Source organism: Rhinatrema bivittatum, chromosome 6, assembly GCF_901001135.1.
Source record: "Rhinatrema bivittatum chromosome 6, aRhiBiv1.1, whole genome shotgun sequence".
Classification (NCBI taxonomy): domain Eukaryota; kingdom Metazoa; phylum Chordata; class Amphibia; order Gymnophiona; family Rhinatrematidae; genus Rhinatrema; species Rhinatrema bivittatum.
The window spans coordinates 198,826,922-198,853,195 of NC_042620.1; the positions used below are offsets into that span (position 1 = coordinate 198,826,922).

General features: G+C 45.4%; 1 protein-coding gene across 1 annotated transcript in view; it reads right to left on the minus strand.

The window, feature by feature from the left end:
* The window catches only part of TRPM2 (transient receptor potential cation channel subfamily M member 2), a 319,065-nt gene that overhangs the window by 44,967 nt on the left and 247,824 nt on the right, over window positions 1–26,274 (minus strand). The window contains exons 26-27 of the mRNA XM_029607926.1: window positions 20,435–20,521; window positions 2,116–2,221 (exon numbers count right to left, since the gene is read on the minus strand). Of these exons, the coding sequence (XP_029463786.1) occupies window positions 2,116–2,221; window positions 20,435–20,521 (193 nt within the window). The remainder of the gene's footprint in view (window positions 1–2,115; window positions 2,222–20,434; window positions 20,522–26,274) is intronic.

Below are 26,274 nucleotides of genomic sequence, written 5' to 3' on the forward strand. Positions count from 1 at the left end.
CCTGCCTTGTTTTCTGCTTGCTTAATCGTTGGTTCCTGTTTGCCGCCTGCCTTGATTCCAGCTCATGACTTTGACTTTGCCAGTTTGCCGCCTGCCCTGATTTCTGCCTGTGACTCCGACCCTGCTTGACTGCCGCCCGCCTCGACTCCGGTCCGTGACTCCGTCTCCGCTGCCAGCCTCCAGTCCTGACTCAGCTCCGTGACTTCACTTTGCCTGTTTGCAGCCAGTCCTGACTCCGGTTCACACTCTTCCTGGGTTCATCAGTACTTCGCCTAAGTCCCAGCGGTCCGGGTCCCTACGGGCTCCTCCTGGGGGGACCTCGGACTTCCAGGGTGAAGACGCCTAAGCCCTAGCGACCCGGGTTCCTACAGCTCCTCTGGAGGAATCACGGGTTTCCAGGTGAAGCTAGTCAGCCCAGTGTGTGTTCTGCCTCCCGGTCGTCCCTCCTGGCCGGCCGGCCCAAGGATCCACTTCCCGGATTGGATAGTCGTAACATAACCAATCCGTATTTTTGCCCTATACTATTTTATGTATCAGCATTAGGCATTTACACTGAATCCTTGCATGTATTGGTAACCAATGCAGCTCTCTCAGAACGGGTGAGATATGATCATATTTCCTCTTATTGGTCAGTACCCGTGTTGCTGCATTCTGCAACAGCTGCAAAGGTCTTAAAGTTGAGTTTGGAACTCCCAACAGCAGGGCATTGCAGTAATCCAATTTTGGAGAAATAATGGCCTGTAACACTGTACGAAAATCTCCTGTATGTAGCAATGGTTTTAATCTTTTTAAGATTTGCAATTTATAAAAGCCATCTCTGTTTATGGCTTTAATTGTGGCTTTCATACTTAATTCAGTGTCAAGGATAGGGCCTAGGTCTCTAACTTCATACTTGATATCATAAGTTGGTGACAATGACTTAATTTCTATTTATGTTTTTTCAGTTACTTTACTGCTTAAATATAGTATTTCTGTTTTTAAGCTGTTTAGAGATAATGACATATGAGTCAACAACTGTTTTAATGATATAAAATACACTTCCCATTCCTTCAGAGTGGCCTGAATTGTATCATTTATGGGAAGTAAAATTTGGACATCGTCCGCAAATATATGATGAGTCAATCCTAGTCCAGCTAAAACTCTACAGAGTGGGGCCATATAAACATTGAACAGGGTGGGTGACAAAGAAGAGCCCTGAGGGACCCCCGCCTGTGTCTCCACTGGTTCTGATTCTGCTGTGCCCAATTTTACCTTGAAAGATCTCTTGGTTAAAAAAGATCTAACCCAGGCAAGTGTTGTATCTTTCAACCCAATTTCTTGTAGTCTAGTTATTAAAATTTCATGATTAATCGTATCAAATGCCGCTGATATATCCAATAGGATTAATAAGTATGATTTATGTTGATCAAATCCTTTTTGGATTGTGTCCGTCAAGGAGATTAGTAGAGTCTCTGTATTATGGAATTTCCAGAATCCAAACTGTGAGGGAAACAAATGATTTTCCTCAAGATACTCCATCATCTGTCGATTTACCACTTTCTCTAATAATTTGGCCACCAAGGGCAATATTGAGATAGGGCAATAGTTGGCCATAACTTCTGGGTCAAGTTGTTTTTTCTTCAGTAAGGGTTTTACTAATGCACATTTTAAACAATCCGAAAATATTCCCTCTTCTAGTGACAAATTAATAATATCTGCCAAAGGTTTAGCTACAATGTCTGGAACTAATTTAAGAACCTTTGTCGAAATAACATCCAATGGATGATTGGCTGGGTTGATCTTTTTTATCAAATTGCATACTTCTAAGGACAATACCGCTTCAAACGAAGACCATGCCACTGATGGATTAGTGGGGAGTAATATATTTTGGTTAGGTAAATTATTTAACTCCTTCACTATGTTCTGAACTTTATTTACAAAGAAGGCGGCAAATTGATTGGCTTTTTCCTTTGGATTTTCGAAAGAGTGGGCATTTCCTTTAAGTTTAGTAAGATCAGAAACATGGGCAAATAAAGTCTTAGGATTGAATTGGAATTTATGTATCCTTTCAGAATAAAAGATCTGGCCCTATATCTCTCACAACCACATTAAAGAGAAATATATGTTGTCTCTTACCCCGGGAAGAGCCCAATGTTCAGAGGACGGCAGTTTAACAGCCAAGATTTCTAGCATTTTCTTTGATTTTTTTCTACAAATTGATCCATCCAGATTTCTCTTCCAGCTAAAAAGAGACATGTTTTTAAATATATAAAAGATAAATGGGTGCTCACTGAACTATAAAAGTAAACAAAATATAGTCACATATTTAACATTTGTGATTATTTCACTTGATGCCTTCAAAATATATAACTAAGCATCTGTAATGAAGAAACATGATCAACAGAAGTCTGGCCTAAGCACGTTTTAATCAGATTGTTCTCACCTTCAAATGTCTACTTCTCATTTATTTATATTTTTTATGTATTAATAGCTTGGGTATTTGTAAGTTGTGTCATGATCATCAGAAACTTGTACAATCTTACCTAAGCAAGATCCTCCCTACCTGTCTCAGAATTTGGATCTAATAAAAATGATCTTACTTAATATATACTTTGCAACATACAGAATGTTGGAAAGAATTATATAAAAGGGATTGATGTCCATCTGTCTGTCAACACATTAACTCTCCAAAAAAGAGAGAAATTTACCAAATTTGTGTGCAGAAAGAATCGGCAAATATCTCAGACAAGTCTGAAAACCAAACATATCAGATCAATGTTTTCATAGAACCTAGCCATCTAAACAAATCCCTATTGCTTTCTATGGCAAATTGTTAGAATGTGCAGCATGTTGACCAGTAGGGATGTGAATCGTTTTACGACGATTAAAATTATCGTCCGATAATTTTAATATCGTCTTAAACCGTTATGAAACACAATACAATAGAGATTCTAACGATTTATCGTTATAAATCGTTAGAATCGTGAGCCGGCACACTAAAACCTGCTAAAACCCACCCCCGACCCTTTAAATTAAATCCCCCACCCTCCCGAACCCCCCCCAAATAACTTAAATTACCTGGTGGTCCAGCGGCGGTCCGGAACGGCAGCGGTCCGGAACGGGCTCCTGCTATTGAATCTTGTTGTCTTCAGCCGGCGCCATTTTCCAAAATGGCGCCAAAAAATGGCGGCGGCCATAGACCAACAGGATTCGACAGCAGGAGGTCCTTCCGGACCCCCGCTGGACTTTTGGCAAGTCTTGTGGGGGTCAGGAGGCCCCCCCCAAGCTGGCCAAAAGTTCCTGGAGGTCCAGCGGGGGTCAGGGAGCGATTTCCCACCGCGAATCGTTTTCCGTACGGAAAATGGCGCCGGCAGGAGATCGACTGCAGGAGGTCGTTCAGCGAGGCGCCGGAAACCCTCGCTGAACGACCTCCTGCAGTCGATCTCCTGCCGGCGCCATTTTCCGTACGGAAAAACGATTCGCGGCGGGAAATCGCTCCCTGACCCCCGCTGGACCTCCAGGAACTTTTGGCCAGCTTGGGGGGGGCCTCCTGACCCCCACAAGACTTGCCAAAAGTCCAGCGGGGGTCCGGAAGGACCTCCTGCCGTCGAATCCTGTTGGTCTATGGCCGCCGCCATTTTTCGGCGCCATTTTGGAAAATGGCGCCGGCTGAAGACAACAAGATTCAATAGCAGGAGCCCGTTCCGGACCGCTGCCGTTCCGGACCGCCGCTGGACCACCAGGTAATTTAAGTTATTTGGGGGGGGGGTTCGGGAGGGTGGGGGATTTAATTTAAAGGGTCGGGGGTGGGTTTTAGCGGGTTTTAACGATTTTAGCGGGTTTTAACGATTTTAACGATTTATCACGATATTTTACCCCCCCCAAACGGCAACAATACGATTCCCTCCCCCTCCCAGCCGAAAATCGATCGTTAAGACGATCGAGGACACGATTCACATCTCTATTGACCAGTGCTCTGTTCCAAATGCAACATGCTAGCAAACAGAAACACAGGCAGACGGAAACAGGAAAAAAAAAAATAACTGAAGCAGCTGGTGAAAGAGAACATCAAAAGGCACCTTCAAAATCACCTCCCCCCTACTTCCAAAGCAACACATACAACACATATCCTGCACACTCTCCCCAAACACATGCATCCTAACAACTACCACAAACTACACATTCACACACCCCACCCACACCTCACATACCCCACTTCCCACTTGAACATGCAATCCCACATAGTTACCCTATAAACACAAATATCACACATATGTACATTCCAAACACATACATGCACCTCCACACACAACATACCTACAACCCTAAATGCAGAGATAGGGAAAATAACTGATGCAGCTTCTCATTTCACACACTCACCCTATATACCCTATACATCCCATAGACATACCTCACATTTCACACATACCCCACACAGCCCCATACCTACATAAACACCCCACAAACTTATCTGCCCCAACCACACCCCCAACCTACTCATACACACACATATCAAACCACAAAAATACACCCCTCACAACCCCTTAACATACAAAATCCTACTACAGACTATCTCCCCACAGAAGCCCCACTTACAAACACAAACCCACCCAAACATGTGCATCCATTCCCCCACACTCATTCCCACACTTGCACAACCCCATACATATTCCCACACATATACATATAACCCCCAGATACACTGTATCTCCCCATACACACATTCCATATATACATACATATACCTTAATAGCCCCCGATGTCCTCATGTACACAAAATCCACACATACACATTCCACATACATAAACCACACACACACACATATAAGTAACAACCCATTCACATACACACTCCTTCCAACCGCATCTACTACCAAAAAAACACAAAGCTATACCCCCAACAAAACACACACCCACAACCCTCCATATGCACACACACAACTCCTCCATAAAACCTTCCACCCACACAACCACCTCCTTGTCTCAACACACTCATCTACCCCTAAGACAGACCCTCTCAATTTTTTTAAATTTTGTGATACACTTTAAAGTTGCTCAATCCTCGTGGCACACTGAACCAAATTTTGCATGATTCTAACTTCCCTTCCCTTCCACTGGCAGGCAGAGCTGACTAATGCCAGTAAAGGCCTATGCAGAACCAAGAAATGTGTCATCTAATGCTGTGGGGGGGGGGGGGGGGGCCCAGAGTGCTGCAGTTAGTGGCAAACTCTGTAATGCAAGGGAGATTCCCCTTTGGAGTGCTGTGGTCGGTAATGCCCTTTGAAGCAGCTGTAACACCCTCCATAGCAGGGAGAGTTCCCTCCAGAGTGCTGAAGTTGAAGACATCCTTGAAGGCAACCACACAGTCACACAACCCTAAGCAGGAGGAGAGAAGAATTGTTTTTGCCAGTATGCATCTCATTCTGATGTCTCAACATATGAGGCCAGCTTGTCCTGTAAGATAAGATAACCAGTCCCCGCACATTCAGACATCAGAAAGAAGGTGGCAGAGGAGGCATAGACAGGTAAGAAGCGCTGATTCCCTCTTTCCAGTGAGAAGGTATGAGGGAGGTTGTGAGGGTAGGACCTTGACCCCAGACAAGGTAATGCAGTAAAGGGTGTCAACCCCAAGAAAATACCCTGCCCCTAAAGAGTATAAGAGAGAGATAAGCTGAGAATCAAGAGAGGAAAACAAGCAGAACAAGAAGGAGAGTACTCAGAAATGGTTCCCTCCCTCTAAGATCCAATGTTCAACCTGGAAAGTCCAATAGGTAACAAGGGGTGGAACTAGGGGAGGAGTGGAAGGCAGATGCTCCTGATAAATAAAATAGGAAGGGAACTAAAGGAGCAAGAGGAAAAAGAAAATTGGTTCTTACCTGATAATTTTTGTTCCTGTAGTACCACGGATCATTCCAGACTCCTGGGTTTTGCCTCCCCTCCAGCAGATGGAGACAGAGAAATTTTGATGGACGCTGCCATAAATACCAGGATGCCACCTACAGTCCGTCAGTATTGCTCAGTTACAAAGCAGAATGGTACTAAACCAAACTAACTATATACAGTAACCTAACAACTGAAACTGGTTCACTAACCCCCAAGTGGGAACAGAATCCGTGAGACACGGTAAACAAAAATCTGCCGATTAAAATTAAGAAAAGCTGAATGAGCGGACCTCTCAATTACCTGTGCACTCCAATTGGACGGTACTCTGGACTGATCCGTGGTACTACAGGAACAAAAATTATCAGGTAAGAACCAATTTTCTTTTCCCTGTACGTACCCGGATCAGTCCAGACTCCTGGGATGTACCAGATCTCTCTTACCTGGGCTGGGATCTGGAGAGGCCTGCTCTCAGCACACCTGCTCCAAATCCTTCTGCACCTGGGCCCTGTACGTCCAGTCGGTAGTGCCTGGCGAACGTATGTAACGACGTCCAGGTAGCCGCCCGGCAAATCTCCTGTGGCAAAATATGCTGACATTCCGCCCACGATGCCACCTGAGCACGAGTAGAATGCACCCGGAGCCCTTGAGGCAGGGACTTGCCCTTCAACAAGTAAGCCAAATTGATCGCCTCCTTCAACCATCGGGCAATAGTGGTCTTCAAAGCTAAATTACCTCGTTTAGGACAACTCCAAAGGACAAAAAGATGATCTGACACCCGAAAACCATCGGTAACCTCAAGATAACACAACAATGACCTACAGACATCCAGTTTCCGTAAGTATCGCGTGAGAGGATCAGAATGGTCCAAACCCGCAAAGGAAGGAAGCTCCACCAATTGATTCAAATGAAAGGATGAGACCACCTTTGGGAGAAAAGAAGGAACTGTCCATAAGGATATCCCCGAATCCTAAATCCGCAGGAATGGCTCTCTGCACGACAAAGCCTGAAGTTCAGAAATCCGCCGAGCCGAGATGATGGCCACCAGGAACAATACTTTCAATGTGAGATCCTTCAATGTCGCTCTCTTCAATGGCTCAAACGGTGCCCCACACAAGGCTGACAGCACTAAATTTAGATTCCAAGATGGACAAGGATGGGACACTGAGGGACAAAGATGCTTTGCTCCACGAAGAAAACGAGACACATCTGGATGCGTTGCCAACGGGATTCCCTGAACGGCACCCCGTAAACAACCAAGTGCCACGACTTGTACCCTCAAGGAACTACATGATAGCTGCTTCGCAAGACCAGCTTGAAGATAACCCAAAATCTCCAGACGAACCGCCCTGGTTTCCAGGCAGTTGATGGACCATTGGAACTACTCCTGGGACCACTGTCCCTGCACCGACTGTCACAGACAAACCGCTCCCCAGTCGGAGAGACTGGCATCCGTAGTTATGACCGTCCATTCTGGAACAACCAGAGGAACCCCATGGCTCAGGTTGTCTGAACGGAGCCATCAGTCCAAACTGACCCTTGCCGTGCCCGGTAAAGGTAACTGCAGGTGGAATTGCTTGGAAACCGGACTTCAACGAGATAGCAAAGTGGATTGCAAGGGCTGCATGTGGGCGAAGGCCCAAGGAACAAGCTCCAGGGTCGAGGCCATAGACCCCAGAACCTGTAAATAATCCCAGGTTGTCGGTGGACATTTGGACAAAAATGCTCTCACCTGTCCTTGCAATTTGGTAATGCAGTCCGACGTGAGAAAAACTCTGCCTAGCCAAGTGTCGAACAAAGCCCCCAAAAGCTCCAGGGACTGGGAAGGGACCAGGTGGCTCTTAGATAGATTGGCAACCCATCCGAGGGTACGCAGCAGCTGAAGTACCCTGGTGATTGTCGCCTGGCAAAGGTCTTCCGACTTCGCCCGAATCAGCCAATCGTCCAGATATGGATGCACCAAAAATCCTTCCCTGCGCAGTTGAGCAGCCACCACTACCATGATCTTGGTAAATGTTCTGGGAGTGGTGGCCAGACCGAAAGGCAGGGCCTGAAACTGGTAATGTTTTCCCAGTACAGAAAACCATAGAAACTTCTGGTGATCGGCCCTGATCCTGATGTTCAGATACACCTCTGTCAGATCCAGGGATGCTAAAAATTTCCCCTGCCGTACAGAAGCAATCACCGACCTCAATGTTTCCATGCGAAACCAGGGAATCCGGAGACACCTGTTGACCTGTTTGAGATCGAGAATGGGTCAAAAAGTTCCCTCCTTTTTGGGAACCACTAAGTAAATGGAGTAGTGACCCTGCCGATGCTCCGCCGGAGGAACGGGAATAAATTGCCCCGAGATCTAGAAGGCGCTGAAGAGTCTCCCTGACCGCTCGGCACTTGGTGGCGTACCCGCAGGGAGAAACGAGAAATTGATGGCGGGGCCGCCATGCAAAATCTAAATCGTAACCGTGTCTTATCACTGAGAGAACCCACTGGTCCGACGTGACCCTGACCCACTCCTCGTAATACAGAGACAGCCTGCCTCCGACCACCGGCACTGAGGAGCGGGCCAGTCACCCATCATTGGGAAGGTTTGCCCCCCCCCCTCCCCCGGAGCGGCCTGGGTAGTACCGGGTCTGCCAAAATGGCGCCCTCGAAAGGACTGGGACCAAGACTGCTGTCGATTAGAGTTTTGTCGAAAAGAGGGAATAGGCGGTCGGTGCAAGGAAACCAGAGGGGAATGGAGGGAAAGGATAGCCCACAACGAGACAGACAAAAAAAACATTTAAAAAAACATTTTTTTTTACTTGCCGCAGAGCCTCCGGGTCCCGATCCTATTGGGGGGAGTGAGCCGGGCTCCACGGTATCACCCCCAGTACAGTGAGTGGCTAGAAATAGGGTTCTCAACCCTGTATATCAGCGGCCTCTAAAACCAGAGGGGATGGTCCCCTCAGGACCTCCCAACCCTCTGGGAGGCGGAAGACTGTCTCCTGTCCTGATCTCGAATTCTATTTTTTTTTTTAAACACTGGAAAGAAACACTTAAACAAGAGAACTACCTATGCTAGCATTAAACTAATACCAACCCTGAATCACTTCACAGACTGTAGGTTTTGCATCCGCCATCTGCTGGAGACAGAGTAATACTGACGGACTGTAGGTAGCATCCTGATATTTATGGCAGAGTCCATCAAAATTTCTCTGTCTCCATCTGCTGGAGGGGAGGCAAAACCCAGGAGTCTGGACTGATCCGGGTACGTACAGGGAATAGAATTCCTTCCCTCTAGCTCTGAGCAGGAGCAGGAGATGATGGAAGTCTATCCCTCAGGAGAAGGAGAAGAACAACTTATGGATACAGAAGAAGTGGTATAAACCCTAGAAAGGAGACCAACTCAGAAAAAGGTCATTGTTAAGAAAGCTGGAGTGGGAGAAGGTGATGGAGAGCTGAGATTACACTAGTTGAGGAAAAATTTTATGTAGAAATAAAGGCAGGGAAAACTCAGTAAAACCTCAGTCACCAAGAGGGAGCTGGCCAACAAGCAATCAAAAGGTTGCTCAAAAGAAAAAAACGGCTCCGTGGGTTTTTTTTTTCTGTTGTTTAAAACTGTACTAAAGACTATGGGGTGGATTTTAAATGCCCTGCTCGTGTGCCAGTGCTCCTATTTTGCATAGGCTGCCGGCGCGCGCAGAGCCCCGGGACGCGCGTAAGTCCCGGGTTTTTTTAAAAGGGGCGGGAGGGGGCGTGCCGGGGGCGTGGCCGAACGACACGGCATTTCGGGGGCGTGGCGCGGCGTTTTGGGGGCGGCGACACAGGCGTGGTTTCAGCCCGGGGCGTTCCGGGGGCGTGGCCGCGGCCTCCGGACCAGCCCCTGGGACCGGAACACGGACAGGGCAGCTGGCCGACGCGCGCAGATTTAAGTCTGCTTTTCGCAGGCGTAAATCGTGCGATAAAGGTAAGGGGGGGGGGTTTAGATAGGGCCGGGGGGGTGGGGGGAGGGAGAAGGAAAGTTCCCTCAGATGCCGCTCCGAAATTGTAGCGGCCTCGTAGGGAACAGGCAGCGTGCGCTGGGCTCGGCGCGCGCAGGTTGCACAAACGTGCACCCCCTTGCGCGCGCCGACCCCGGATTTTATAAGATACGCGCGTATCTTATAAAATCCAGCGTACTTTTGTTTGCGCCTGGTGCGCAAACAAAAGTACACGATCGAGCAATTTTTTAAAATCTACCCGTATATGATTTGGCTGTGCTTGAACTGAACTGGGCACCTACCTCGAGATTAATCAAGAAAGGTTGAAATAGAACGCCAAAGCTATATTCGAAAGGAAAACCTCGGGGGGGGGGGGGGAGGGTCTGTTTAAGCTGCACTAAAGACTGTGGCCACAAGAGAGAGACTCAGATCCCTATTTGAAACTGCTCCTCACACAAGCCTATCATCACCATCTTTGGATTTCTATAGCACACATCCTCCCACTCTCTCACACCACCTCCCCAGCTCTTGTGCCCCTGCATTTCACCATCATGGTCCTTTACACACAACCCCCTTCCCTGCTCCTCTCCCACCACACATGCATATGGTACTCATGCAGCTCCAACCTACTTCTCTCACCCCTTCTATTAAGGTATAAGTGTGTATATATGGAATGTGTGAATGGGGAGGTATAGGGTATCTGGGGGTTATATGTATATGTATGGGAATATGTATGGGGTTTAACCCTGGCCACCTCACTTCTGCTGCAAAACATGTGGCAGCATAAGTTTGCATTGTTGATTTCAGAGAGATGGGGAGGACATGGCATTCACTCCTTTTTTACTCCCTTCTCCTCACTTCCCCAGCATTTAGTGCCTTTCATGACACCCCACAATCTATCAACCCTCCTCATCTCTCCAACGTTCACTTCCTCTTTCACCAACCCCCCCCCCCCCCCCAGGCATTCAGCCTCTCACCACCTCCAGACATTCACCTGCTCTCACATCAGATAGTCACCTCACATCTCAAAGATATTCATCCACCACCTTCTCACACCACTTTTAGCATGCATCTCTTCTCCCTTCCCAAAAATCACAGCTGTAGCTTGGAGCTGTTTCTGTTCCAGTCCTCTGCCTCCTCCTGGCCCTGCCAATTATTGGCAACCCCTGGGGGTAAAGGAAAGGAGAAGATGGAACTGTGGAACTGTGCTCCAACCCTTCCCCTCCTTTCCGGTAACCGATCCAATGTGGCTAGCAGCAAAGGATGACAAGGTAGAATCGGAAAAAATGGACTTTATTGAACTTGCCCGACTCTGGCCGAGTTTCGCTCACATGAGCTGCCTCAGGGGCTTTTTGAACCAATGCAATTGGCTCTGTTCAGATTCAATGTAATTTTTACATCATTGATGTTGTGAGAGGTTGCGCGGTGAGCACCTGCATGCCGGTTCATCTGAAGAATCGTATTACCACCGCTTGCACAACCACCTATGAAGTACAAGTGCTTGTTTTTTTGAACACGCCAATACTGGGCATGCTGATTGTCCAACCTTGATGTAAAATTACATTGAAACTGAACAGAGCCAATTGCATTGGTTCAAAAAGCCCCTGAGGCAGCTCATGTGAGCGAAACTCGGCCAGAGTTGGGCAAGTTCAATAAAGTCCATTTTTTCCGATTCTACCTTGTCATCCTTTACTCAAGGGAAGTCTTTCCTCACACATCTGCTTCATTTTTTTGAAGGGGTTAATAAAGATGACCTGGTAGATGTAGTGTATCTGGATTTTCAGAAGGCATTTGACAAAGTCCCTCATGAGAGGCTTCTAAGAAAACTAAAACATAATGGGATAGGAGGCAATGTCCTTTCGTGGATTACAAACTGGTTAAAAGGACACAGAGAGGAGGGGGCGCTATTGAGCGCGTGCAGGGGATGGACGTGTGAGGACTGAGCTCCTGACTGAGGGGTCCCTAAACCCTGATTCTATGCGCGCACGTTTGATTTTTGGACTCTCGCCTGTTGTTAATCTGGCACAGAGTTAATCGAGATGGCAGCGAAACGCAAAACTGCGGATTTAAAACAATACAGCTATCAAAAATTACTACCAGATCCACCCGCTGAAGGGGACTCGCTGCTTCCTGGCTCCCAAGATGGCGATGGAGACGAGGAAAATCCGGTGGTCTCGGGCCATGCCCTACAGATAGCTGACGTTATCAGTCGCGACGAGCTACGAGGGTGGTTTATGGATATTCGCAGGGATATGAAGCCACATAAAATGGAGCTCCTCGCCACGATGTCTGAGCTGAAGGAGGACATGGCAGCACTCGGGAATCGAGTTGATGAGCTAGAGCTCAGAGTCGAGGGCCATGCAGACAAAATGGCGTCGCACACTACGCATTATTTAAACCTGAAAAATGAAACCCAGGCTATACAGGACAAACTCGAGGATCTCGAGATTCGCTCGAGACGCAATAATATACGAATCCGGGGTGTCCCCGAGTCGGAGGACTATAAAGATGTGCCGGAGGTTGCTCGCAAAATCTGCTTGTTTTTTTTACCGGAGGTACTACACCGCAGTTAGCAGCATCTGCTTCGCCGGAGCCTGACCTTATTATTGACAGGGCGCACCGAGCGCTTGGCTTGCGATCTGATAATCAAGCGAGGGACATTATTTTATGCATCCGGGACTTTGCACAGAAAACACGGATCTATGAAGCAGCTCGGGCGCAGAGCGTTTGGAAATGGGAGGGTCACAACATCACCATTTTTCAAGATCTGGCCCCCATTACCTTACGCAAGCGTTTTGAATTAAGGGAGGCCACTAGTGTGCTGCGGGGAGCCCAGATTCGGTATAGATGGACCTTCCCCTTTGGTTTGTTCTTCTCGCATCAAGGATCCTCATATCGGGTGAAATCTCTCTCAGAGGCAGCTGAAGCCTTGAAGTCGGCGGGACTCACAGTTAACTTTACAATCCCTAAGGCTCAGCCTGGCCCTTCTTCACGGGAGACTTATCCTCGCTGGCAAAGGGCGCCTAACGGACGTAGACGCCTTCGCCGCCAGTCCTTGGCTCATGATAATACCATGGATGACCAGGGCTGAATAAGGTTTCGAGGAGACTGTTGCTCCCAAATCTATTATAACCTGTTTCCATTGGGATGTTTTTGAATATCTGCTGATGGTATACTGTTTCTGAGTGCTGCTTATCATAATCGTATCTCTGACGAATTTACAAGTTTGTTTTGTAGTAGGTATTTGTTGCTCTCTGATGTTCTGATTACAATACTGTTGCTGTATGTTAACCTAACAGGGTGAGGGGACCTCTGTGGGGCTCGGACTTGCTATATGTTGGTCTCCGGGCGCGCTAAGGCCCCCAAGGGGAGGGTAATCTGCCAGACTGGTTTGGCAGAAGGTAAACATGTGACGGGGATTTTGGGGGAACACTACCATGTTCGTTTTCATGAATCTTGGCAGACAGCAGCTCTAGAGAACATTGGATTAATACGAAATGTGGGGAATACATATGGGGATGCTATATTAGCAATTTACTTAAGGTGTCATGCTTAGAATGCTAACTTTGAATGTCAAGGGCCTGCGGATTCATAGGAAGCGACAATTACTTTTCCAGGAATTGTGCAATCTGCGTATTGACTTGGCGCTGATTCAGGAGACGCACTTGAGACCTAGACACGTGAAGTATTTAAGCCATAAAACCTTCCCAACGCAGATACATGCAGCCAGCTCCTTGGGTTCTAAATATGCAGGGGTAGCTATATTATTGTCTGCGAACATCCCTCATGAAGTTTTAAACTCCTACACGGACCCTGATGGCCGCATAGCAATCTTAACCCTGCGATTGGGAAAGGTTTTACTAACGATTGTCAATGTCTACGCCCCCAACTCAGCCCAGCTGCAATTTTTACGGGGCCTTGAGGATTGTCTGACTCTTCACACAGATCACCAGTTGCTTGTGGGAGGCGACTTCAACTTAACCCTGAGGCCTCACTTAGATGCATCCCATGTGACGACTGTCTCTCAGGGGCCCACTAGACGCAGCCTTCTTCATCTCCTGGAGTCATGGAATGTAGTTGATGCGTGGCGACAGCGGTTTCCGAGATCTCGACAATATACATTTTACTCACAGGCCCACGCCTCATATACACGTATTGACTATCTTTTTGTTGATAAACGACTGCAGAATAATGTGCGCAGGGTGGAGATTGAACCGATCACTTGGAGTGATCATGCCCCGGTGTGGATGGATCTTAATCTGATGGAGACCCCCAGGGGCACCCGCTACTGGCGCCTCAATGAAAGCCTATTAGAGGATGAGCAGTATATCAAACAGGCAGAGCGGTCCTTACAAGCCTTCTTTCACCACCAGAGCACAGGCACCTCTCCACCTTCAATTATCTGGGAATGCTCTAAGGCCTTTATTCGTGGAGAGCTCATCTCCCGTGCGTCTTACTGTAAACGCCTCAGGGAAGAAAAAAGGACAACACTGCTTCGGGATATCACAGAACTCACACGTCAACACATGCGGAGCCCCAACGCCTCCCTTTATAAAAAGCTGTCGGAGGACCGGCAAGCTCTGCAGTTATTGGATTCAGCGCAAATTGCTCATGCTTTGAACATTACGAAGCAAATGTACTTTGAGGGGGGCAATAAGGCCGGTCGCCTATTAGCTCGGCGACTTAAAGGAGTTTTGTTGCAAAACAGTATTGCCAAAATTAAGAACGCTCAGGGTCTCCTGATGACTGATACAGCGGATATTCAGCAGAGTTTCACTAACTTTTATGCTGAGCTTTATAAATCTCGACAAGACATTCAATTACAGGATATCGAAGATTACTTGGCAACAGCGGACCTGCCGACTTTAACGGAGTCACAGCGAGAAATGTTGGATAAACCGATTACTTTGCTGGAAGCTCATCAAGCAATTAAACTCCTCAAATCTGGCAAGGCTCCGGGGCTGGATGGCCTTACTAGTAAATACTATAAGACTTTTGCAGACACTTTGGTGCCACCTCTAGTTGCTATGTTTAATAGTTTGCGAAGTGGTGAGCACTTGGGGCCACACTCCAACACCGCCGGTATTTCAGTCATTGCTAAACCGGGAAAGGATCCTTCTCTTTGCGGGTCGTATAGGCCCATCTCCCTTATCAACCTGGATCTAAAACTGTTGGCCCGTATCCTTGCGGTGCGGCTTAACTCCCTGCTCCCATCCCTAGTTCATACAGATCAAGCGGGCTTCATTCCAGGCCGGTCCGCTTCCGATAACGTACGACGGGCAATAGATCTAATTTGGTGGACTCGAAAAGAAAACATTCCGAGTATTTTGTTGGCTGTCGACGCTGAAAAAGCGTTCGACATGGTTCATTGGCCTTTCCTCTTCCATACTCTTGCTAAGATGGGGTTCGGTGACTACTTTCTACAGTGGATCCATCAACTATACGACTGTCCAAAGGCCCAAGTGAAGGTCAATGGAGGCTATGGGGACAGTTTTCCTATCGAGCGAGGTACGAGACAGGGTTGCCCGCTATCGCCCCTGCTTTTTGCTCTTTTTTTTGGAGCCCTTTACCACTATCATCAGAGCAGCTACCGACATTACAGGAGTGCAATTGGGAGCCCATAATTATAAGTTGACACTTTTCGCTGACGATATCCTTTTTACGTTAACTCATCCACGCTCATCGTTGCCTGCCGTGTTGACAGCCATTCAGCAATTTAGTGCGGTCTCGGGCTTCAAAGTCAACCTTGAGAAGTCGGAAATACTGAACCTCAATCTGCCTGCTCCATCTGTTCGAGATCTTCAGGGTAGCTTGCCTTTTCGATGGACGGTTAAACCCTTAAAATACCTGGGAGTTTACCTGGGGGCAGATGTTCACCAATTGTATCACATCAATTATATACCGTTGCTTAAGGCTATTGAGAGTGACCTGCTTCGCTGGTACCAGACTCCTCATTCCTGGCTCGGGCGCATAGCCATCATCAAGATGAACGTCCTTCCTAGATTATTATATCTTTTCAATACGCTACCCATCTACTTGACCAATAGCATTCTTCGCACACTTCAGAGGAAGATATTTGATTTCATTTGGCGGAAAAGACCTCCCAGGGTTGCGCGGACAGTACTATATCGTTCTAAGGCCACGGGAGGTCTGGGAGTGCCGAATTTGGAGTGGTACTACGCGGCTGCGCAGTTAAGGACGGTCATTCAACTACAAAATAGATTACTTAGTACAACACCTTGGCAAGATATTGAACAATATATAGTGGGACACATGAGCCTTCGTGACCTGTTTTGGCAGCCTCGTCCGACGTGGCGCTTGGTGCTCACTATTTCCCCCCCCCCTTGCCACTACAATTAAGGTGTGGACTCGCTGGAAGATGAAGATCGTGGGAACTCGTCCGTACCATTTTTCATCGGGCCTCTTTCATAATACTCACTTTTCACCAGGTTTACCTCGCAATGCTTTTGCAGTGTGGAAATCCCTGGATATCTCGAACATCGGCGAGTTGTTAAAGGACAGTCGGTTAATACCATATCCAATCTTGCAAGCTAAATACCCGACGGTACAGTTGCCATTTTTGGAATATGCTCAATTGAGACATTTTTTTGACACTCTCCTAAAAAAAGATCAGCTGACCCCGACGAGGACCATGTTTGAATCACATTGTTCATCCGCCTATGGACTTAAAAAATCAATCTCCAAAATCTATATACTATTGCAGGGAGCGTCAACGACGAAGCTTGGGTGCTCCTTAGCTTGGGAAGCTGACCTTCATTTGAACTGGTCGGTGGAGGACTGGGAGGATCGCTTTTTGAATGCGCGCAGATGCTCTTTATCCGCAAACCTTCAAGAGCATTGCTTTAAGATGTTGTACCGATGGCATTATGTTCCTTCGAGGCTGTTTAAGATGTTTCCCACATCCTCTGCTGACTGTTGGCGTCAGTGTGGTCAAATAGGGACATATTTGCACATATGGTGGAGCTGTCCCATTGTTATTCCATTTTGGCAGGAGATTACCAAATGGCTTTCATTGCTGGTGGGAAAGGAGGTGCCACTTGCCCCTTCCTGTGCTCTTCTTGGCGCACCAATAGAAGGCCTTTCCCTTCCTCTGCAGCGCCTCTGCCAGCAGATATATATGATGTCACGTCTCGCCTTGGCCCATAAATGGCGTAGCACTACTTTACCTGTTTTGAACATCATTGTTAAACGTCTCCATAAAATACAAGTTCTAGAACATATCACAGCTGTAAGACGACATCGCATACCCTCCTATCAGGCTGTATGGAACCCTTTCATACAGTGGTATGAGACTTATGACTCTCGCTAATCCCTGGGGTCTGCAGACACCTTTGACATTCTTATTTTATGTTTATTTTAAGTTATAATTTTGATATGGTTAGCCTATTATTTATTCCTCGTACTACTGTTTTCCAATTGTGAGCGTCCCTAGCTCTTGAACGCAGTGTATAAAACTAATTTTCAATTCGTGTTCCAATGATACCTATTGACCAATGACTGTAGTTTTAGTTGTATACGTGGTGGTGGGGGGGGAGGGAGGGGGATAGTTCACTTGTGTACCAGTTTGTTGTTTGAGGTTAAATGTACTCATGCGGAGGGTACACTGTATGCTTGTACTTCTCTTTGTTTGCTAATAAAAGCTTTAATACAAAAAAAAAAAAAAGGACACAGAGAGTAGGATTAAGTGGCCAATTTTTCGGTGGAAAAGGGTAAACAGTGGAGTGCCTCAGGGATATATACTTGGACCGGTGCTTTTCAATGTATTTATAAATGATGTGGAAAGGAATGCAATGAGTGAGGTAATCAAATTTGCAGATGATACAAAATTATTCAGAGTGGTTAAATCACAAGCAGATTGTGATAAATTGCAAGAGGACCTCGTGAGACTGGAAGATTGGGTGTTGAAATGGCAGATGAAATTTAATATGGACAAGTGCAAGGTGATGCATCTAGGGAAAAATAACCACTCAAGTTAGGCTCCACATTAGGAGTTACCACCCAGGAAAGAGATTTAGGCATCATAGTGGATTATACATTAAATCATTGGCTCAGTGTGCTGCGGCAGTCAAAAAAGCAAACAGAATGTTAGGAATTATTAGGAAGGGAATGGTGAATAAAATGGAAAATGTCAATGTCTCTGTATTGGTGAGACCACACCTTGAGTACTGTGTACAATTCTGCTGCATCTCAAAAAAGATATAATTGTACTGGAGAAGGTACAGAGAAGGACGACCAAAATGATAAAGGAGATGGAACAGCTCCCCTATGAGGAAAGGCTAATGAGGTTAGGGCTGTTCAGCTTTCAGAAGAGATGGCTGAGGGTGGATATGATAGAGGTCTTTAAAATCTTGAGAGGTTTAGAATAAGTACATGTAAATCAGTTATTTATTCTTTCAGATAATAGTAGGACTAGTGAGCACTCCATGAAGTTAGCAAGTATCACATTTAAAACTAATAGGAGAAAATTCTTTTTTCACTCAACATGCAATTAAACTCTGGAATTTGTTGCTAGAGGATGTGGTTAGTGCAGTTAGAGTAGCTGGGTTCAAAAAAGGTTTGGATAATTTCTTGGAGGAAAAGTCCATTATCTGCTATTAATCAAGTTGACTTAGGAAATAGCCACTGCTATTACTGGCATCAGTAGCATGGGATCTACTTAGTGTTTGGGTACTTGCCAGGAACTTGTAGCCTGGATTCGCCACTGTTGGAAAGGATGGCCCCTTGGTCTGACCCAGTATGGCAATTTCTTATGTTCTTATATACATGATTTTCTGAATAACTATCACAACCTAGCTGCATCTCAGATTGGATTTCAGAAAGCCCACGACACTGAAACACCTCTGCTATTGACACATTGAAAAGTCGAGATTACAGTAGCATTTGATACTTTAGATTCAACTATATTGCTTTCACGACTCAAGGAAATAGGGCTAGGCCATACTATGTTTTCATGGTTTTTCATCCACATACAGAAAAGACCCCACACACACACAAACACATGCACACACAGACACGCAAGTACACACACAGACACGCAAGTACACCCACACACACTACCTCACAAATGTCCACCTATTCATAAATGTACCCATACCATCCTTTAAATTTTTAGACTCCAAACACTCTCATTCGATACACACCTGCCCCTACTATACTAACACGTAGAACGGGTAGATGTGAATCGGTTATTTATTCTTTCGGATAATAGAAAGACTAGGGGCACTCCATGAAGTTAGCGTGTGGCACATTTAAAACTAATCAGAGAAAGTTCTTTTTCACTCAACGCACAATTAAACTCTGGAATTTGTTGCCAGAGGATGTGGTTAGTGCAATTAGTGTAGCTGTGTTTAAAAAAGGATTGGATAAGTTCTTGGAGGAGAAGTCCATTATCTGCTAAGTTCACTTAGAGAATAGCCACTGCCATTAGTAATGGTAACATGGAATAGACTTAGTTTTTGGGTACTTGCCAGGTTCTTATGGCCTGGATTGGCCACTGTTGGAAACAGGATGCTGGGCTTGATGGACACTTGGTCTGATCCAGTATGGCATGTTCTTATGTTCTTCTTATGTTCTTACCCCCACACTTACACATACACCCCCATCCCCACCATACATATCTCACACCATTAACCAATCCCCACCCACACACTCATACCCTGGCACCCACACCAATTCAAGTGTCCCTGTGATTCTTTTGTGCACTCTAATATAGATAAACGAAAACACCCAGGGTCTTAGAGGATAACCCCCTTCCCCCCAAAGAATTCACTAGATGGAGCTTAAAGGGAGTGGATGGCGTTTGTGTGTGACTTAGCCCCAGTATCAAGGTGTGACTGGCCCTGTGATTCATAAAGATTCCCTGAGTTCAGGGTTACTGATACATACCCACAAAGATGTAAACCATCCCACACAATCTTCCCTTCACATAAATCCAAATCCCTCCATGTGCATACATCCACCCATCTATACATCCTTCCAACCCTCCCAATCACAATGCCCCCTACACACACAGCATCCAACAATCCCATTCTACATATGTCCACATCACATATGCTCCTGCCCAACCATACCAACACAATTCCTCACACGCTGCACATAATCTTCCCAAGAGATGCCCACATACCGCCCCACACAATTCCCACACACCTCATTATATACAAACCCCCACATATCCCATACAAACCCCTACCAACACACACACATATGCACACAACATTCTCATACCCCAAAACACAAACCCTTACATCCACACACAATATATCCACATTCACACAAATATCACATGCTATGCTCGCCATACCCATGTACCATTACACACACACACACATCTCTCTCCAGAACTCCCATCAACATTCAAAAAGCACTAACTGTTAGTACACCTTTCTACAAATCTGTGTTGGAAAGCATTCCCAAAGTTATACCTCTGTTCTGTATGTACTTGCCTCTATCTGAGAATTCAGTAACAGAGATCTGTGGATATTTAACATAGCAAACCAAATTAATACACACTCTGTGACTAGATGACCCATTTCTCCAACCAGCATATGCAGGATTCTCAAAAGAGTCTTGGAGTAAAAGGGTCAGATTTTACTTACCATGTAATTACAGGGTGCAGTGCATGATTTGGTCCAAACCAGCAAAGTCTTCCTCTGCCTTGTAAGCCTGTTCGTCCCAGTGGATTTCTACCAGAACAAATATCCACATTTATACACAGATTCTGGAAGATTCTTTATCCTTAACTAATCAGTTTTATTAAATAACATTCTGATTTCTCTCTTTACAGTCAAGCATTTCAAATTCAATTTCCAACTAAATTCCCTGTAATCTAGGGGCTAGAGGCTGAAAGCCTCTTTATACTTTAGTAGGTTATTTCTTCTGTTGAATTAGGCCTGTCCGATGGCTAAGTAACTGCTGCATTGTAAGAGAGGCAGGTTCAGCTCCTCGGCCCAGTTTCTGCTTTCCAGGCCAGAAGGATTATGGAGACAGCATTCACAGGTCCTATGAGAAATATGGTCACAGATAGCATGCAATAGCAAAACTTACCTGCCAAGCGCAGGATGCACACACATTAGACTCCAGAGAGATACATGGTTTAATTGTTCCCCAATCAAGAATTTAAAATGCAATCAATGAGCTACATGGAGTCATGAAGAGGGTACAAACTAATGGACATAAGACAGCTAGCTTTGAATGAAGGCTTATGATAGAATAGCCTAATAGAGGTCTGTTCCTACTGAGCCAGAAAAGGAGGAGGAGTAAACTGATGGATCCAATCTTCCATGAAAACAGTACATCAGAAAAATAGAAATTTCATTTCATAATTTTTAACTTTTTAAACAGCAACACTAGCCAGATAAAGAAATGTTTCTTCACTCCTTTATGGAATACTGAAATATTCTTCATATCATTAAAACATTTCACTGGGGTATCTCTTAAAGAGAGGATACTTAAGTCTCTGTCTTATTCACTGGCTCTAGGCTCCCGCAGTTGTGCAGCCAAGGGAGAAATCTCATTAGTTTGCTGCTGCATATTGACAACCTGCCACATAATCAATATTCCAGAAGCTTCCCCACCTCAATTCCAGCTTTTGAAGAAAGCTACTGGGTGCTTACCTACCTTCAGTCTCAGCTCTCTCTTTCTGCTCCTTCTCTAGCCCCTCCCCTCATAAACAGCCTCCCCTTCTGTGGTTCCCCAATCCCCTTCCTCCTGTCCTGAACTGAACAAAAGGAGAGGGGTGACGTTTTAGAGGACAGAGACAGCAGTCAGAATGTAAGATCCCTCAAAAAATGTGGTGAACCATAGACCAGCTACAAAGACCTGGATGTGTTTTTTGAAAGTCTGCCACGGCTGGTGCCCCACAGATGGCAGAGAGGGCATTAATTTCAATTCACAAAAGTCTTGATGGCTGGCATCATTGCTGACAAATTTCAAACTTGTGTTAGTTTAACCCCTTTTTGTATCTGTTTACCATGTGTCCAATATATGTGTACATATTTTTCAGTGTAAATAAAAGTGTGACAGACTACTGATGCTGAGGGTATTTTCAACATACATAAGCTCATATACTTGGAAAGATGACTAGGATTTTCTCAAGAAAATATGAAAAGAATTATTGCACCATTTCAATTCAAATGATATTTCACAGTTACGTTTGGAACATATAGAGGGTGGGTGGGTGAAGTCCTCATTGCCACATATAACATGGACTAGGGAAGGTATCCACGATCTCTGGTTCCAGCTCTCTTACCTACCCTCTTCTTTCTTTGTGGTGATGGGGAGGGGGTGGCTGTTGGTTTGGGTAGGGATGAGCACCAGTTCATAGGCCTCGTGTCCCTCACCTTCCTCCTTCCTTTTATTGGCTTTCTTCCCTTAGTGCTTTGCTGGCTGTCGTGGGAATTTGAACCAAGCAGAGGCCGGAATGGCCCTTTTTTTGTTGATTCCTGTGGAGGTTGTGCCAGTGGGTGAGGCAAGTTTGTTATTTTATATAGGGTCCCTCATACCCTATCTCAGTGCTCCAGCCTTTTTCTTCTTTCACTACACGTTTCAGGCTTAGTATGTCTTGATGACGAAGGCACATGGCAGAGTGGCCAAGAAGTAGTCTCAGGAATCTGATGGGCTGGAAAAGATGGGCATAGCTGTTCTTAGGCCGCATGATGGGAGCGGTGCTAGTGATGTGTCCACTGGATGCGGCCAGTGTTGCCAATTTAGAGATTTTGTAACTAGATCTGGCGACATTTTGAGCCAAATAGAGATTTTAGGATTGTAAATGAGACGGGGAAATAATTTAGCTATTTTTGGACAATTTAACTACAAACCTAGCGACTTTCTTATAGTTCGAAAATTTCCATCAAGCTCCCTACTTACAGAGTATATCTGGAAGCAGCAAAGTGCAAGAGAATGAAACCTCCTCTGCTAGAGTGCAAAAGATTGGTACCTCCTCTGGCTAGAATGGGGCAGGAAAGTACAAGAAAGTGAGCCCTTCTTTGGCTACAGTGCCATGCTGGATGGTCCTGCCCTCTCTTCCCACGCTATAGCCCCTTAATCCTCAGAACAGGCCTTGCTGGTTCAGTCTCTCCCCTAAGAATGTGTGTGAGTGTGATCCACCCCCCTTTCCCCACCAATTTTAGGATCACTATGTTGATGCAACTACACAACCTAGATTTAGCTACTTTTTACACAATCTGGAGATTTTTCACAGTGGATCTAGTGACTAACTTCAAGTAGGAGCTGACAACACTGGATGCAGCATTGATGCTGCCCCCGATCGTAAGTGTGGGTAACAAGGTGGGGCAGGTGAATGGAGGCTTGCACTGCCGAGAGGATGGCCAGAGTTAGCGCAGGCAAGGCACATGCCTCTGGTCATGCAGGAATTGAAATGATTAGGTAGTAGGAAAAGTTTGTTTCTCCTTCTGGGGAAAGCGGGACAGTGGTAGTAGGTGAGATTATTGGGCCTGACACTCATCACCTGGGGCATGACGGTACAGGATGCCAGGCAGGAGATGCATAGCTGAGGAGGATAGTGGAAATGGTGACTGACTACCAACCTTACAAGTGGAGAGGGAGGATCTTAAATGTGTGTTGGGGAAGGGAAAAAGAGGTGCTAAAGGCAAGGAGAACAGCAAAGTTCCTAGAGGCCATTGGTGGCAGGAGCGCCTAAACCTTGTTCCTCAGAGCACTCTACTGTTTCAGGAGCAGCTACTGCTGGTCTGGGTGACGGTATGGATTCTCAGCCAGCAGAGAGCTGCAGGTAGAGGCCAAATTTGGGGGGAAGCATGGGGAGCATCCTTGGATCCAGGCATGGATTGGAGCAGTTTCCAGGCCTTCAGTGGCATTGAGTGGGGATCTGGGGGCTACTGGAGAGGCCCATTTTCTAGAGGTGGAGCTAGAAAAGGGTTTTGGGAAAAGCCTGGTTAATGGTGGTGAAGGGATAAGAACATAATAAATTGCCACACTGGGTCAGACCAAGGGTCCATCAAGCCCTGCCAGCATCCTGTTTCCAACAGTGGCCAATCCAAGTTGTAAGAACCGGGCAAGTAACCAAACATTAAATTGATCCTATGCTACTATTGCCGGTGATAAACAGTAATTATTTTCTAAGTCAGTTTAATTAATAGCAGTTATGACTTATCCAGGAATTTGTTTAATCCTTTTTTTAAACCCACTTAAGCTAACTGCCTTAACCACATCCTCTGGCAATGAATTTCAGACCTTAATTGTGCATTGAGTGAAAAAGAATTTTCAATCAACACATCATTTAGGTGGGGCTAATATGGCAAGGATATACTAGACAGTAAATCCTGTAATTCGGCTCAAGAATTTTTAGAATTCTGAAACACCTCCTTAATATCTACCCTTGATAAACTGGTTCCTTTGAAACCTTTCTCAACCGAGAGAGCTAACTCAGCCCCATGATTCAAATGTGGGCTGAGGCGATATGAGAGAAAGTGAAGAAAATACCACACCCAGACAAACAAAATGCTCTTTGATTGTAAACTTGCATCCTATCAAGATGCCATAATCTCTGCTAAGAAAACATATATTTACATTTACGGGTTTTTTTTTTATATACCGAGGCACGTTTGCAAAACATCACCTCGGTTCACAATGTAACATAACTGAGCAACAGGCTTTACAATAATAACGTTTTTTAACAGGGAGGGGGTAAACATGGACAGGAGTAGATGATATGAGAATTATATACATATATACATGTTAGTTTTTTACAAGGGCGTTCATCAATGTAATAAGGGTAATTAGCAGGGGAAAGAGATAAGGGAGGGGAGGTGGAGAATATTCACAGAGGGTGGGAGGAGGGGAGAGTAAGTAGGAAGGGCAAGCGTCATGAAACTGGCATCTATACTAAACAACTCAAGAGAATTATATTCTTCTGTTAAGAAAGTCATTAACCCCAGCTCAGTTCCTATTACTTTACCACCCACACTCTCTGGGAGACATTCACATCATATTTTAGTAATAAGATGGCAATGTAAACTTTACCTTTAATAACTCCTGCTGATGCCAATGAATTGATCACTTATCTGAGGTAAGTTTGACTTTTAAATAACATTATCCAGGAGGCACTGGAGGTTGTCTTTTCTCATGATTAGCTGGGCTTCAGTTTGGAGGGAGCAAGGGTTATCTTTAGATTGCCCTTATTTGTGGCAGGGACCTGACCCCTAAGGGAGTAGGATGCATAAATTGTTGGTGCAAGAGTTGAGCAATGGATTTTGGTAAACACACTGGTTAGGGATGGGGGCGTGGATACCCAGGGCAGCAATGGTACATTGTCATCGACTGTGCTGAAGGTCCTTCACTGCTGGGATTTGGCAAACAGTGACTCAGTGTGGAAGAGGTCTGCCAGTGCCAATTTGGAAGCCAGGGTTGGCTGTTGGTAGTCCCCACTGGAGATGTGGCAGGGAATGCCCCGAAGCTAAGTGGGAAAAAGGGGGGGGGGGGGGGTAGTAATCTCAGGTGTAGGATTTTGATGTTGGTTTAATGTACTGTTTGACATTTATTGTTCAGGCTCGGGTTATGTTTTGATGGGTGTCAGTAAACTGTGACCTTGTTAAACCCAATTCTTGATGTCTTGCTGGTTTGTTCAGTAGGGGGGGATGGAGAAGTGGGAGCTATATAGATGCCAAATGGTCCAATGCTAATGTCTTTACTTGATAAATAATTGTGCTTTGTACTTGGTAAAAAATTGTATTTATATATATATATTTTAAATATTGTTTAAAAACAATCAATAGTTTTCAATAAGAAATTAACGTTTTTTGCATAAGTGGGTATGAATCTTTATGCAAAATTATGAAATGTGCTACATAATTGCCTCAGAAATTTGACAATGTGCCACAAAATTTGCTAACTCTTGCCACCGAACCTTGAAAAATCTGTCACAGGAAACAAGGGGTTCTGTTCTTAATCAAAGCACAGACTGTGATGGATCTAATCTTGGCTTCTATTCCCCTTCCCCCACACATTCTGAATAACCAGGATGTGGAGCTCTTTCAAGTTTTAGGGGTTTCCTTTTGGAGGAATTTAATTTACAATAACTAAAATCCTATGACATCATCAAAATCCACTGCCTACACTTTGCAGCATGCCCCAGGAGCTTGCATCATAATCATACCAATTAAGCAGTTTCAGGACTTCTAAAGCTGAAAGAAGACATCATTTAAATTCAAAAGAGAAGTGCAGGGAATTCCCTTTCAAGTCAGAAAACAGCAAAAGCTCAACAAGTATATTTTTATTCTGCATGGAAATTTCAAACAGGGGTCAATCTACTAAAGTGCTTTAATGTCAAGTATGAATGCAAATTAATTGGGTCGCATTAACGGCCCATATTAATAGCATGCCAATAAATTTGCATTAATTTATTAGCATTAAAGTATTAACATGAATATTATCTCAAAGATCTAATGCCCCTTCTTTGAAG